This window comes from Xiphias gladius, chromosome 5 (genome assembly GCF_016859285.1).
Source record: "Xiphias gladius isolate SHS-SW01 ecotype Sanya breed wild chromosome 5, ASM1685928v1, whole genome shotgun sequence".
Lineage (NCBI taxonomy): Eukaryota > Metazoa > Chordata > Actinopteri > Istiophoriformes > Xiphiidae > Xiphias > Xiphias gladius.
Window position 1 is genome coordinate 14,021,764 of NC_053404.1, and position 16,147 is coordinate 14,037,910.

Consider the following 16,147-nt stretch of genomic DNA (forward strand, 5'->3'; position numbering starts at 1 on the left):
GAGATCAAGTTTTCTCACCATATTATTGTCATTTGCTATTGCTGAATTAATAATAAATGAATTATATTATAAATAAATACACAAAACCTTCTATCAGAGACTATCAGAGTTTTATTTGAGAGCTAGTGCAAATGCCGATATGTGACATGAGATACCGAAGGCACTGACAGTCATAAGTTTGGCACAGAAAAACCGGTTTTGTACATCAGAGAGTAAAAAATAAAATATGATTTAAAATTTTAGGATTTGCTTGACACAAAATATTTGCTAAAGTGAATTAAGGTTCAATATGTCTAGAGCAGATTCATATAATATACAGTAAATATGTTCTTCATATCAACAATAAACAGAACAATCAACAATTTTTAGCCTTTTTGAAAGAAATATTAATCACACTGACAGTACAAAATGATTAGACACCTGAATACATGCACAAAGACAAACATGGCTCTTTCAGTAGGCAAGAACATTTTCCTTATGATATCATACCATTCGTACTTTTACTATAACTCCAGTGACTAATATCATTATGGCATTAAAATTGAGAGAATCTAAATAAAGAGTTGTCCTACTCAAAAGAGGCTTAATACGCTGAAACAGTTGATTGCTTGTTGTGTTACTTGACAAATACAATATTTCCATAAGTTAAGGCCTGTATGATTCTAAAGGGAAATATAAAGTCTCAGGAAATCTGTACAAAATTAAAATACTGCTCAGAAGTTGACACTTTACTCTTCCTGACATGGCAAAAACAGTTTATTGACTTTTTAAAATAATTTCTTTGACTAGTTTTTCACTGCTCTTTCATTCACATTTTCATTCATTCTTGTTTTTTTTTTTTGCCATACAGGACCTCGTAACCACTATTTAAAATGCTATAGTTATACAATGACTGGAAAGTGTTACAGACAACTGTGAGTCACCAGCTTGTGCTTGCAAGATGACAAAATGTCTTCTCCTTGGTAACACTTTTAAAGTATTTGGTCAGAGTTATATTACTTAGCTTTAAAACTGGAAAAATTCCTTTAGGGTTTCCAAAAAATGCTGTTTCTTGCATTAAGCTTTTCCACATATGAGTCTACTGGGCGTCCATGAGCATGAGATGCACAAACAGCCCAGCGGAGCAAATGACGTCACCTCTCTTGGTGAGCAGCGGGACGTGACGATAGCCTGGGAAAAAAGGAACTGAGTTTTAGCTTTGTCTGCAAATCAGAATTTGGTTTGATTTGTGATGAGCTGTCAACAACTGTTGTCAAAGGAAAATTTACAGTCTTGAACTGTAGAAAGGCAATGAAATATGGGGCAAATTTTTAAATTGAAATAAGACATCTGCTGTTTAATCCAGTTTGAAGAATATGATAAAGGGATGATGCTCAACAACAAAGTCATACTTGTGAGTGAATATTAAAACCAGAGAGTGCTGGTTATCCTGTATTAACAACTACATAATTCTTTATGTGTTCACTTTGCACCTGATTATCTGTTAAATAGTTAAACACCTTAATATTTCACTCATTGTAGTCTTGAGGTTAACTTGCTGTTGTGACTTTACACTCCTGTGTGTGACGTGTTAATTCACTGATCGCGCTCTCTGCTCTTAATTCAACATCTGGACACTTCAAAACAAAACTGTTTGAGCTGGACTTTTTTACCGTTCTGTACACTGGTGAGCGGTTGACAGTACTGCCCGACGAGATCATTCTGGGATGTTGAGTCATAGTCCTCCACCACAAACTGCACCATGGCCAGCTCTGGGACGTGGATGTCAAACTGGAAGCTCTCATTCCACATGGGGTTGAACCCTGCAGGGATGGATTATTGTTCAGATGATGCAACTCACTAATATTTAGATTTTTTTTAATTTTCTACCAAAGTTTGTGAGGTTTGTTCTGAGAAAGAATGAAAATTTGTGTATGGAAAAATTCAGTGTATGTACAGTATATGTGTGTTATGCTCACCATTGTTTTCAATGTGGTGTGTCTCCCTGCTAGCATTGTCTGCTGGGACACCGTAGATTTCCACTCTTACCAGAGGGTCCACAATGGATCTGTGTTTGTCCTTGTTGATTTTCGGTAACTGCTGACCTGAGATGACCTGTTGCATTGGGATACGAAACACAAACACACAAAAATGTAACAAACAAATCATTTTTACTGCATGTTCAGGTATTAGTAAATACAAGAGTGTTTAAAATCGAAATTCAACTACAAAAACATAAAGACATTCTGTTGAGTTTTTAACCAATAGTAGCGCTGTGGAGCAAAGTTTTTGTGTGAGTCCTCACTTTGTATGTGCACGAGCAACACAACGCGATCAGAGTTCCAACAAGGTCCAGGAGAAAAGCACATTACTCCGATTTTTAAATCTTTACACTGGCTACCAAATACCTACAGAATAGATTTTTAAGTGGTACTCCTAGTTTATAAATCTTTCAATTATATGCGGCCAAAATAAAACCTTTCTAATCTCTCTGAAGAATATAAACCCAGTAGGGCTCTTAGACCTTTAGGAAACACTCAGCTGGTAAAACCTCAAGTCAAAACCAAACACGGTGAAGCTCCTTTCAGCCACTATGCTGCACAGAGATGGAGCCAACTTACTGATGATCTTGCATCTGCCCCGACTATAGCCACTTTCAACCCAATTAAATGCTGCTGCTCTCATGTGCCTTTGACTGATTTGCTTCTCTACTGCATATTTATTCCGTTTGTTGCATTTGGGGAAACTTTAAAACTTATTACTGCACTGTAACTGCGCTATAACAGTATTTCTGGTCTACCATTATCTTTGTCCATTTGTATTTAATTTTAATTTTATGTATTTCATTTCAATCTATCTATTTTCTATTCTCATTTTATTCAGTTTTACTTGTTTTATTCTGGTTTTTATTACTCATTTCCCTATTTAAAGAGCTTTGAATTTCCTCTTTTTGAAATATGCTACATAAAAAAAGCTGCCTTGCCTTGCAGATTCAGATCATCATAAAATATAATGAAAAATCATCATGTATCATTATATATCAAACTACCCATTAAAGGAGTTATAATTTGCCCCTCCTTTACCAGCTGCAACATAAAACTGATATTGCATCAATAATTATAATACAATAACTTCACATTATTCTGAAATTGATACTAATACTTTTGGACTTTTACTTGTAACAGAGTATATCTACACCATAGTATGGCTACTTTTATTTAAGTCAGACAACTGAATACATCTTCCACCACTGCACATAATACACATTCCTGCTCAAATGATTCACAGGTGGTCGTGATGTTACAGGAAACTTATGATTACGGCAACAATGTAAACAGTGTAGGTTTCAAATGTTTCAAAAATTACTTTTGCAAATGTTTTATGAGTATTCAAAATGTTTTGCTCGAGGAGTAACACTTATTATAAACAGAGCTTTTTGTGTTTAAAAGAAAACACCTCTCTTTAAGGTTTAACCACTAATCACTCTCACCATGACATGAAAGGTCTTCCTCTTTAGCCAGGGCCCTTTGGTTAGTGTGTTGGGATCAAACTGAGAAGACAAACTTCTCTGAAATTCAGGTTTCAGGACGTAGCCACAAAAACCATTTGGCAGAAACCGTCCCTGGTTTAGGTACATCTCTTTGGAGGAAGTCTGGAAGTTCAATGCCACTGAAAACCCAGTCAGAGAGAAAAGGGAGTGAGGCCATTACTCTGCACTTCATATTAGTGACAGGGATAGGGTTGATTTCTGCATATAGAATGTGTCTGTACCTATCTGGCAGCCAATGTTCCACATGGGCACAGGGTTGTAGTTAGAGGAGTCAGTTCTGGATCCTGCTGGGTAGATCCGACTGAGTTTGTCCATGTTGTGATGCATGAAGGCAGTAGCTATGAGGACACATTAAAACACTGACGCTTTAAAACATGTCAACACACTTTTCATAGTCTGCCCATGAGAAATCATAATCAAATTTGTTTTCAAACTCTAGCATGTCAGTAAGGTCAGTTAGATGCTGTGTTTACCTGAGGTCTCAGCCAGGTTGAAAGCTTTACTTTCCTTAAAGGACGACATCTCATAGAAGGCCTGGTTGTCTTTGGCATGTTCAAAGCCATTAAAATGGACACTCTTACAGTAGATGACAATGTCCGAGAGCTCCTTGGCAAGTTTGATCTTTGATTTCTGAAAGGACACAGGACAGCAGCTTGGGTATGTTCTGCATTTTCTACACCAAACATGACATCTGAAAAAAAAAATTGTTTGTTTTATTTATAACGATTGATTAATAAGCACTTGACACACCTTTGGTTTGGTTTTTTGTCCATTCTCCTTATAATCTGCGGCCTCATCCTCCTCAGACACAGTGTCTTCCTCTATGGTGCCGTTATTGGTGAAGGCAGCATCCAGTTTGTTCAATCGTTTTCCCTTGATGAGGAACTTGCCCTTTAGCTCCTGCACTCAGACAGACAAATTGTGTTTTTTTATGTGTTGTAAACACACAACTCAAGATACTATGCAGTATTATGGCACGTCATTGCTAAATGCAGGGAATCTTTCCTATTTTGCAATGGCAAAAAGCATTAACATTCGTGACTGCTACTCAGACCTTCTAAACAGCCAATGACAGAAAGGAAAATGTTGTGTAATGCATGCATCATAATTTCTTTTAAGACGGACAGTGCAACAAGCATTCATCCCAAGGGTGTTACATTTGAAACAGTACTGGACACAAGGGCTTGGCAATGTCACTGAAAGTTGATTTGACTTTGTAGTATCTCCCCTCTTTTGGTGCCTCTCCTAGTATTGAGGACAATTTTCAAATCATCATGCAGCATTTTCAGAATCGTACATCCTTGTCAAAGCCCATAACTAGAGTAAGGGTTAAAAGAGGAAGGATATGTGGAAAATAAGGGAAAAGACGATAGAAATAACAGGATGTACTGAATAACAGTATAGAAAACTACAAGGAAACGCAGAAAAGAATTTTAAAGAGTGATTCAAAAAATCAGAGAGGGGTAAGGGCTGCAATACAAATGAAATTCCACTTGGTAACAACCTCTCTTATCAAACATGATATTCTCCCACACTCTGCCAAGCCTAAGTCAGATCTTGTAAAATCCTGTTATTCAACGACTGCTCTCAAAGTGTTAAATGAGACAAGCCAGTAAACTGCAAAACTCAAGATCTCGTTTTGGTCTATCAACACACAGAGGAGGAGTAGAGGCTTGAGATGGATGCTGTTATGATTATGTGTTAGTGGTTTTTGTAGTGCTCACATAGTAAGATGGGCTATACTTTAATCCAATCAGCTTCATTTTCCAGACAAATCTAATAGTCAGGTTAAAGTAAACAGGAAAGTGAAAAAAGCTGGCACAGTAGCTCATTAATTTAAGAGTTGGAATTTTTGGGTGTGGTTTTCCTTTGGTGTTTATTTGGTAGGGTATTTGCAGCGAGGCTCTAAATACAGTGAATATAAAGTGTCTCAGTGAGTTCAGGTTAAAGGCCACACACCTCAGGTGAGGGGAAGTTGGTGGGCATGGTGTAGCCCAGAGGCTTTGTGACCAAAGCATCACCCAGGATGGAGATCAAGTGATGGGCCATGAGCTTCTGTTGTTCCACGGTGCAGTGGTTCTCCAGGGACAGGATCACTGGGTAGTCAGACGTCTGGAACACAATGGAAACAATCATTCAGTGAAGGTGAAGCTTATAGCCTCTCCATTAATTGTATGAATGAGAACAACAGGAAAGTAAATTCAATAATCAACACTAGGAGCCTGACACACCCTGTCCCACAAGTAATGCAATATCTCACGTACTTTGAAGGCGTAGTCTTTGATCGCTTTGATGACATCTCTGAAGAGCACTTTGGATGTGAGCGTGTAGCCGTGATAAATAACAGGCTCTCCGTTAGCCCCGTCCCAACAGTCCAGCTCCACACAGCGACAGCTCTTCATAAGCGCTCTGCAAGAAAAGAAAACTTCCATGACCACCTACACGTCACAGAGATCATTCTTGGCCTCTTTACATTGCAGAAACATTTCCAGGAACTCAGGAACTTCATCTGAATTTCAACCAAAGGAAGCTAATGCCGTTTTTAGTTCCTGGGTCGTTATTCCTGCCCCACAAAAGGTCCCTGCTCCTGAGGTAGCACTTTATGAAGACCCAGGAACTATTGGGGTTATACAATATCTTAGTCTTATGGGCCTAAATCTCCAGTTTTGTAGATGTAATGGAAACAGGTATTTGGACTTCCTTTTTTAGTTCATCAGTTTAGTTCCTGGGACTCTCTGGTCAAAAAGGATGACCTGTCTGCAATACCGATTGAGAAGTGTAAAAATCCAAGATCATAATAATTAGCATGATGAGGTAAAGCTTTTATCAGGGACTCAACTTTTCCGTTGACATTATCTACGGTAGGTTGGTAAAAGTAGTTACTTTATGTAGGCCTCCGTGCTGCTGGGCCCTTTGAGTTGGTCTTCCATTAGGTATGTGTTGTGTGAGGAGGAGATGTAATAATGATTGAGGGGCTGGCTCATGTCCTGGTACACATGTTTGTGGGCTGGGTTGAGGATGGATCCCTCCTCTTGCTGCAGGTACATCAGGAAGCCATCTTTTGTCATGTGTTTCTTCTGCTTCGCTGGTGAACACACAGACATGAAGAATATGATACAGTATGTGGAACATGAACTACATGTCAAAGTAAAAGTTGACTGGTTTTCTGAGTTAACCCTACCTGTTCCATCCACCTCGTATTTCTCGATCAGCTTGAGAGAATCCTCCATTGACACCTGCTCCCTCTGCTCATTTAGCAGGAAGTTCAGCAGATCTCTGGCGCTCATCTGACCTTCTGTTTGAGCATACTTCCCATAAATCACATCTATCTCTTCCCGCTCCGTTAGTAGGTCGTAGAAGTGCTTGATCTCTGAGCCTTCCAGGGATCCTGAATTGGACTCGTCACATGTCTATGCAACATGAGACAATCAATCAGATTACTGGATTTTAACTGATGAACCATAAGAAGTGAAATTATTTTCTGAGAGAGACTCACCTTGAAAATTTCCTCTGCGTAAGTGTCATCCACTTCGATGTTGATCTGTCGCAGGAAGTGCTTCAGCTCCTTCAGGGTCATCTTGTTGTCTTCATTCTTGTCTGCTTTTCGCATGCAGTTGATGATCCAGCTGGCATTTAGATATAAGGATTTGGTTTACACTTATTGTAGCAAATTGCACCACTCAAGCAACATTTTTGAACTAATAAAGAACAAAACAACAAATCTGGAAGTGCAAAAGGTACTAAGCGATGTCTCCTCACAGGAAAACATTTCCCAAACATGTATGCCAACACATTTCCCTTTTAAATACTTTGTCAAGGATACTGCTCACTCTTCTGCTGGCGGCTGAGTTTTTGCAAGTTGTTGATGATCTTGTTCAGGCTGCTGACCCACTGTTTCGCCTCATCACCACTTGTTGCCATCAGGTCAAGATTTTTCTTGCGGCCCTTGAAGATGATGGAGAAGCACCGCTCTTCAACACTGGGGTCGGTGTGTTTATTAAGCCCTTCAGACTGACGACCCATGCGCAGTGAATCAATGTCATCAACGGAGACTGTTGGGAGAGAGGGGAGGAAAGGGATTGTTAGAAATTCTGGCCCTTGAGGAATAGCCAAGGGTTGGTAATAGCTGGAGCTAGTAGTTGTAAGGCTTGAGAGAAACTTAAACAAGTTTTAACAATACTTCAACAAACTGTAATTGCCAAAGACAATATTCAAATCTTCTCCTTCCCTAAAGTTTTCGGTCTACAAATGTAAAATATTTTTAATATTACGTTACATTATAAAGCTATAATATATTATATATTATTATATTATTAGAAATATTTTTGATCCCATACCTAATTTTGGGGATGACTATAGTTTTACATATCTACAGACAAGATATTTTTGAGAAACAATCATAAGCAATGTATTTTCATTTAGAACAGTCCAAGACATTTAGAAAAAATATATGATTTTCCTGCATTTCAGCCATTAATCAGAAGAAAAAATCAGTTTCACAATTGTAGCTTAATGCAAAAAGACTTTTATTGCGGAAATTCTACAGTAATTTTTTTTTTTTTTTTTTTTATCAAGGCTTCCAGTGTTTTTTCTATTGATTCTATTGATTTTTTTTTTAAATTTCTGTCATCAGCAGTGTAAGTAAAAATTGTTATTAGGTTTGTTAGAGCCACATGTAGTTTTGAGTGTGATATTTTCGCACAACCCAGAAGCATCTGACAGTAAGAGTTAGCACCTGGAAACACAACTTGACAGTCCTTCCTTTGACAAGACAGTATCTTGTGGCAGCAGACTTTTGTCCCGATGGGCACAACAGCTCTGGGTGCCAGAAACGTTTTTTACATCTTATCGACAGGAGGCTTTTCTTTCTCTGTCGTAGCTCACTTCTGTGGCCTTCACTCACAAGAAGCATGACGAAAACAGATAAAAACATATAGCTTTTTTGCAACAACTCACAAACACACTGTGTGTTTTGAGGTTGCTTCATTGTATGATTCTGACAAACTCCTTTCTTACTAAATATCCAACACGCAGCTAAGAAACATGTTACATAACACTAGGTGGATCCAGAATCTTGTTTACCAGAAAATGAGCTGAGCAGTTCCGCCTAAATAGTTTTAAAGTTTAAGAGCCCTCTGAGACTGTGTAAGGGATGGTCTTTCTGACATTTTCTTGTTGTCTGCTGAACATTTGGATTCTTTGGAAACCCAAACACATTCCATGGAGATTTGATTACTGCACTTGACAACAGTTTGATGCAATTTGGCCTCCTTTGATCTCGTTGCCGCACACTGGCACACACAGGTAACACATGCACATATAAAATACTATGATCGACATTTATAGGGCTAAAAATATTTAGTTTTATCAGCCATCCATACAAACACAACAAAAAAGGAAGGTCTTTGCATGCTCAGCCTGTTTTTACCCCTACACTGGGGCCCAGCTCTATTATTGAGCAACTTAATGTACGTACGACTGTGCATGACTATGGATGATGCAATCACGCTAAATGGCAACAACTGCCCTTCTAACAAAACACCAATGACTACAGGCTTAGCTAAGAGGCCATATGTTGTGGCTGGGCTACAATCACAGTGTTTCTACCCTTTACATCCCAAGGTTAGAGAATCTAGTGAAGAGCAACCATTGTTCTTGTGAAAATCAGAGGCTATCTCGGGGCAGAATGAATTTAAAGGTCAGACTAGTTGAAAAAAAACCCACAACACTGGGGGGGCGGTGTGGTGAAACACACCCAAGGCTGGAGGGTGTGCACGCTGACTGCTGGATGAACAAAATACCATGAAAGCACTCACCATAAGGGAGTGTTTGTTTAATCTGTTCATGCATGTTACCCCCAGCAAAACAGACCACTCTAGAGGAGTTTAGGGTTGTGAATTTGGACCAGTTTCAGAGAATCCCATCTGGAGAGACCGACCACAATGTCCAAGACATGTCAACCGTGTCACGCAGGCATTGCTTGAATACCAGATGATATTTCACACAAAGAGATTACTGTGCCGTCCCGACAAAGTTCATGCTGCTTTTTCTAAATCTCTTCTCTCCAAAGGGGAGGGGACGAAAGTTAGCAGTGAAGAGAATGTTTCCCACTGTAGTGTAGGGTTAGTTAGCCATGTCAGAGTGTGTGTGTCCAAACTTGAGCTTCAGCTTAATATTCATCTTGGGGCTGGACTCTTAACATACCGTGTTAATTTATCAAAAATAAATTCTGAGGAAAGGCATGCAAAACAATAACCACCTACTTACCCTATTTGTTAGACTTGTTTGAATATGAGCCTGAGAGTATTGTTTAGTCAAATTCTGATCTGATAGGTCTGCTGATATTATTACTGTTGGACTAGATTTTTCAACAATCATCAACTTCTGCTCTGTGACAAACTGCAGTATTATGAGGGATGTGTCTCATTAGATACATGTGCCATCTTTATAGTGGAATGCAAAGACTCTGACTTCTACCTCATGTGACCCTGACAGTGCGTATGCTTGTGTGCTGTGCATGTGTGTAAGTGCTATCAAGGCAGAGGACTGTCAAGGAGTGTGGGAAAAAAGACAGGCCGGTAAAACATAGCTTTACATTCTCTTGGTACTGATGAGAATTGATCCAGAGCGGAGGGCTTTTTTCCCACTCAGTTACAGAGTATGAATGATTTACTGGCACAACCTCTAGGACCGAAATGTATCTGTAGTATTGAAAAGTATTGAAAAGTTGGTGTCAAATATTTTAATCAGATGTTCCAACTTCAGATACAATACACTAAGCAGTAAGCCATCATTTCTTACAATAACTAATTGTTTAACTCCTTGGGGGAAGCTGAAACAAGCATGAACGATAAAAATATTGATTAATATTGCTTCTTATACTGTATTTCATATAACTACCCACTGATAAAAGGCTAAACTTATACTATATAACTATGTGTTCTGCTTTCTTTGACAAAATCTGCTTCAGTAAAGCGGAGCAGAAGAATCTCATACAAAAAGTGGTTAAAAACAATACGTGCTGTCCTCCCACACTCTCTTACCTTATGCCAAAGCACTTTAGAGCTGATTGGTAATTGTGGCTTGCTAAAGCCCACAGGAAAGCAATAAAACACACAGCTCATTTCCGTAAACAAGGAAATGCCTGTGAATTTAAGGCCCATCTCTAAGCAAGTCTGGTTATGTTAGAAAACAGCTTGACAGCACATGACCGTTCACTGCTTGATCTCACCCCTTCGTCTGTACCTGCCTGTGTCTGTGTATGTTGTGTCTGTATGGGAAATATGAGATGCACTGCTCTGTCTGTTGTGTTTGGTCAAGGCTCAGGCTCGAGGCAGAGGTTATCAGGCCTGGTAAAAGCAGCCGTCGCTGGGACAGGAGGGAAATCAGAGTTACCAGAGGCCAAGGGATGTATATACATTAACAGTGTGCGTTGTTTCCATTCCACCACCACCTCTCGTATATTCTCCTCTACTAGTAGGATTTCAGGGGTGTGTTGCAAGTTGAAAGCAGAGCTCTGAGTTGACTCAATGAGGATGTGCAGGTCAAACAGAGACTGGGATGAACCAACTTTAAGTTTTATAAAACTTCTCCCATTTTTGTGCATCCTGTAAATTAAATCCCGTGTAGCTTTCTCTCTCTCTCTCTCTCTCTCTCTCTCTCTCTCTCTCACACACACACTCACACACACAAACAAATAAAACGACACATGTAACCCAGCAGAGGATGACACTCACAGGTCTGATTTTTCTTGAACATTTTATGGGACTCATGCCACAGGGTCCTGCAATCTTCTTGCAGTTTGAAGAAGCGGTTCTTCTTCCAGGAGCTGGAGCGAATCTTGACGAGCTCCCCACCGACCAGCAGGAACTGGAGATCTGTATCTCCCTCCAAACCTGCAGGAGCGGGGACGAAAGGGAGAGGCACACAATGTTGGTACTTCAGGGAAAAGTGTGGTGATATTCTATATTTTTCCTATTATCAACTAATAAAAGACCAAAACCGACAATTAATTGATGATATTTAAAAGTATGGTTGTGTTGCCAAAGCCTGATAAAGTGTAGTTTCTGTGCCATAAAGCTTCATTGTTGTCCGAACCCTATTAAAAATACATCAGTGAGCCACAGTGTTGCATTGACTGGTGTGTTGCTTCGAAATGAACTTGGGTACTGTAGATTATGTTGATCCCACATACACCGTCCTGCTGCCGGAAATACTCACTAACACACCAAATACACGGCTGAAAAACTGCTAAAAACTAGCAGTCTTTTTTTTTTTTTTTTTTTGCCTTTTTAACTACTGTATTTGTGAGCTGTTATTTATGTCTTCAGTAAAAACAAATGGGTACAACTTACAGTCAATTAAGAACCGTAATTTGGTTAGACCTAATTATCTCTCGGGAAATTTAGAGTAACTGTATTATTTGGGGGGGGGCAGATGTAGAAATTCAAACCAATCGCGGTGCCAGTTGTTCATCATTCAGGTGAGGCAATTTGCTGATTAAGGCTTTCTGGGAAGGGTGTGTCACATCTACAGAAAGAATGATTCATATTTCATGTGCAACACTGTATAAGGTCACAATAAGTTCAAAGGACAATATTGGCAATACAGTGTTTATTTATTTTCAATCAGTACAAAAGTTAGGTAATGCTAGGCTGTTTATCAGTGTATGTGGGTGGGACTGAACTTTTTGCATCACAGAAGCTTAAATGTAATCAAAGCACTCTGTAACAGAAAAATGAGTAATAGATAAGCAAAGGGCAACTGGGGATAACTACATTCACTCATTTGGGACTGTGTAAGGGTTGTGGGCAGAACGACAACATTACAGACATTTTTTTTTTTCTAGATCGCACCACAAAGTCACAGAGGCTGTTTATGAGTCTCTGGCCTCTCTGCAGGCAGGGAGGAGGACTGGGCAAAGCAGCTCCAGAGCTTCAACCCAGCCTCTGCTCAGTCAGGCTTTCTTTTGGGAGCTTAACTCCCTTTTGCATAAAGTGGCAGCTTCTACTTGTTTGTCATATTCCTTTTTATATTTAGTCTACTTTACTGTAAAGAGGAGGTGCACGTTATGAAAAGACCACAGCCACAAATATGTTAATGATTCATAACACTTCCCAAGTCATAAACATGAGTCATGCTCTACATTTGAAGGGAGTTTATGAGAATCAGAAGACTTTTCTCTAGCTTTGTTTTGCAGGGTAATCAGTTTCAGATGCAAGGCTGGATAAGAACTGATCTTGAACCTACAGTATACTGGCTACACCCTGTGAGGCAAGCTGGGGCAAGACGGTGGTAAAAATTAAGGGTAAAATGAGAGGAAGTGATGCCTTGGAGCTATGAGCTAATGATAAGGGTTCACAGAGGGAGGGAGGGAGAGTCAGAGACCTGTCTTTGGGTACAACATGATACTCTGCTTTTTGTTTTTCCAGGAAGAAAATAAGAGTGATTTGAGGAAAGCTTTCTCGGGGACACATGCTCTACAAGTTCCATTTATGAATGCTAAATAAAAAGGTTGACCAATATGAACAAGGTGCAAGGGGTTGTCCATATTAATTGATGTCTGAATGGAAGATTGAATATCCCTCACATTTTCTACTGTAATAGCCACACTCGCTGAGCATTATCTGCTCTGGAGAGGTCGCTTTCAAGATAACTAATACATCAGGAAACTAAGAAAGGGGGGCACAGAACAACAGGAAGAAACATCGCAGAAGAAACCCTTCATTTGAAAGACGGAAAAGGTTATGTCATGACATTTTCAGCAGCAGCAGCACAACAGCCCCGTGAGCCGCTGCGTCCCCCGAGTTGTCATCATGGCAGAAAAGAAAGAATGCACCGCTCCAGGCAACGACGAAGCCTTCATAACGCCCCTTTACAGCACATCGTCAAAGTTACACGTTGCCTACATCCCAGCGACACACACGAGTGATTTATCCTGTGAGGGTACGTACGATCACTGATTTGTGCTGTCAAGATTAAGCCACTCTGATCGGCACAAAAACTCAGCCTCATTTGCACCTTTGGGGGACTTACCTAGGCGTTTTCCATTCTCCTGTGCAACTTTTTTCACCTTTTCCTGGAAAGCCTGCTCCTCGGAGTTTGTCCGTTTCGGAAGTCTACGTAAACACGACATTACGGAATAACTTTTTTTTTTTTTTTTTTTTTTTTAAATATCCAGCCGGTGTTTAATCTGTGCTCAATGTGAAAGAGAAGCAGGCAGCACGGAACCCCCCGCCCCAGTCATGGGGTGGGTCTAAACTCATCTATTGCTGTGTTATAGCCGCTATTCCCTGCAGCGATGACTGTCCAGCTGTGCACACTCTGGAGAGGCGTTTTAACGCTATGGGGAAAAGGTCTATCTGGTAATTCAGTCTCAAAATCTTATTGGTTTTAAAACTTCTCAATGTCAGTGGGTTGGGACACCTCTGATTGGCTCCAATGCTCGATTCAGGTATTTCACTCCAAGGATCCCTTTCCATTTGTCTTTAAGGAAATAAAAAGGCATAATAGGCTGCATTATGACTTTAAGTACATGTTGTACTGTGTTGCTCTGCACCAACGCAGACATTTCTTTTGCCGTATGGACTCTATCTGTTTCCACACTCTATTAAAATCAATGGTATTTACCTTTACATACTATGATAAGAAATATATAAAAATGCTACCTTGAAACCTTTCTGTAGCTGGACATAAACCAAAATTAAAATCTTTCAGTGTCTTTAAAGATGGATTATAAAACGACTTCACCTCATCCTTTTAAAACCGGGGAGTCACTGATCATCCGGCAACATGTGGTGTGGTTAGAAATTACAGTGAAGAAAGAGATTGTGACACCAACAAAGGCTACTTTATTCTCATGCCGTATGAAACCTGATATCATCCTGGCAATAGAAACATGTCACCAAACAAAAACATTGCCCCCACCCTGAATATCTGGACGTAAAATTTACTATTAAGGAAAAAACAAAAACAAAAACAAAAAGCAGCGCAGGGAGGTAGGATCGGGAAGTATTTCTTTCAAAGCTCGGACGGCACCGAAACCAGAAGTTGTCTATAAAAAAAAAAATCCGTCGGTTTTTTTTTCTCAGATTTTGCTTCTGAAAAATCATTTGGTTGATATAGGCCATGATATAAATTCTATGAAATAGATTCATTCCATGGAGATAAAAGCCGACAAAACATACAGAAGTGACACCGCAGGACAAAGATGAAAAACATTACAGCAGGTGAGCTCTTTGATATAGACAGTAGTAATAGTTAAATCTGTTAGGTCACCACTCACCGTGTTTCCCAGCTGTGCCATTGGCCTCCATTCTGATTTCAGTCAAAATAAATCACCGTGCAGAGTGAAGTCCTCTTCTCTTCCAGAGTACTCTCAGTTATGTGATAGGAATTATCACAACCATAAAGCCTGTCTGTTTGTCCCGTGTAGCGAAAAATCCAACCTGTGTCCCCCTCTGAGCCAACCCCCACAGTGCGCAGTTAATGCCAGCCAACCAGACTCTTATGCGCCCTCAGCCCACACCCACTGCAACACCGGTCTGACAAGTACACCACTGTGTTTTCTCTCATAACTTTCATTCAGTTCCCTGCCAGGGGAAACTACACCTTTGGCTGGAATTCCACCAACATAGACCAAAAATAAACACTTTCAGAAGGACTGAACCTTGATAAGATTGTGTTGTATTGAGCCATTTCTATATATGCATTAACCTGATATTGTTATTTAATATTATGTAGCATTCTGGCACCGAGAGTGTGATTTGATTTATTCAGGGTGTTGCCCCAGTCTGGTACAGACCTACCATTTACAGTGTGACGTGTGTTTTATTGCCACTTTGCTCTACCTTTTTACACCAGATAGTTATTGCTGGGAGTATCATCACTCCACATCACACAATGTCCGTAGTTATCACTACTGCAATAGTTGAGGTCTTTACACCTACCGACAGAGGCTAAAAGCGTCAATCCTTAAAAGACATTTCAGCACACTGTTTGAGTATTCGTTGCTTCAAGCACAGAAATATGAGCTAAAGAAACAAAACAAAGCTGACCCCAGCAGGTGATAGTTATCAGGCAGGCCCATCTCATTTCTTGTGAACACAAAATTGCACTTTCCTGTCTGCACTTCTTTGGTGTCACTAATATGGCAGAATACAATGGTAGGTATGTGGTGTTTGTTCATTGGTTGCACAAGCTCCTGTTCGTTGTCAGAATGTCATATTTGAGGGCCTACCCAGATCCCTCTTTGTGCCTCTCTATTATCAGTGTCTGCCAGCCTGTTCTGTCCCATGAACTCTCGTGCTGTGGGGCATGTCTTGTGAAAAAATGGCTCTGTCTAGCAAACCACGAGGAGCTGCAAAGTGAGCTCAACAATTGCCTCTTTGAGAATCCTACTTGGGAACCGCATGAGCTGATCAGCACAGCCAAGGATTTTGTTTTGGGTGAATTTGGAATCTTGACCCGCTAAACAAAAACTCCTGACTTTGATATTTCATTAGCATTGTTTTTTCTACAGTAACCACTCTTTTTGTATAAGGCCACAGAGAAATTATTTGCTTGGCCTCTACAATGCTTTGAAAGCACTAGCATGACACGATGTGCTGAAACCAGCTC

The 16,147-nt window shown here is 39.9% G+C and overlaps 1 protein-coding gene across 2 annotated transcripts; it reads right to left on the bottom strand.

Moving 5' to 3' along the window:
- Positions 1 to 79: 79 nt before the first annotated feature.
- Positions 80 to 14,987, bottom strand: plcd1a (phospholipase C, delta 1a). 2 transcript variants are annotated; one of them, XM_040127307.1, is made up of 15 exons: positions 14,814 to 14,987; positions 11,266 to 11,424; positions 7,353 to 7,581; positions 7,026 to 7,155; positions 6,711 to 6,939; positions 6,413 to 6,614; positions 5,794 to 5,938; positions 5,489 to 5,641; positions 4,280 to 4,429; positions 4,003 to 4,159; positions 3,751 to 3,867; positions 3,470 to 3,648; positions 1,959 to 2,094; positions 1,653 to 1,802; positions 80 to 1,170 (listed from the first exon to the last, which is right to left on the bottom strand). In XM_040127307.1, exons 1-15 carry the CDS (start codon positions 14,842 to 14,844, stop codon positions 1,079 to 1,081), a joined length of 2,259 nt encoding a protein of 752 aa, XP_039983241.1. In that variant the 5' UTR covers positions 14,845 to 14,987; the 3' UTR covers positions 80 to 1,078. The 2 variants fall into 2 exon arrangements, with proteins under 2 accessions (XP_039983241.1, XP_039983240.1); XM_040127306.1 differs by lacking the exon at positions 14,814 to 14,987 and adding an exon at positions 13,565 to 13,693.
- Positions 14,988 to 16,147: the final 1,160 nt, after the last annotated feature.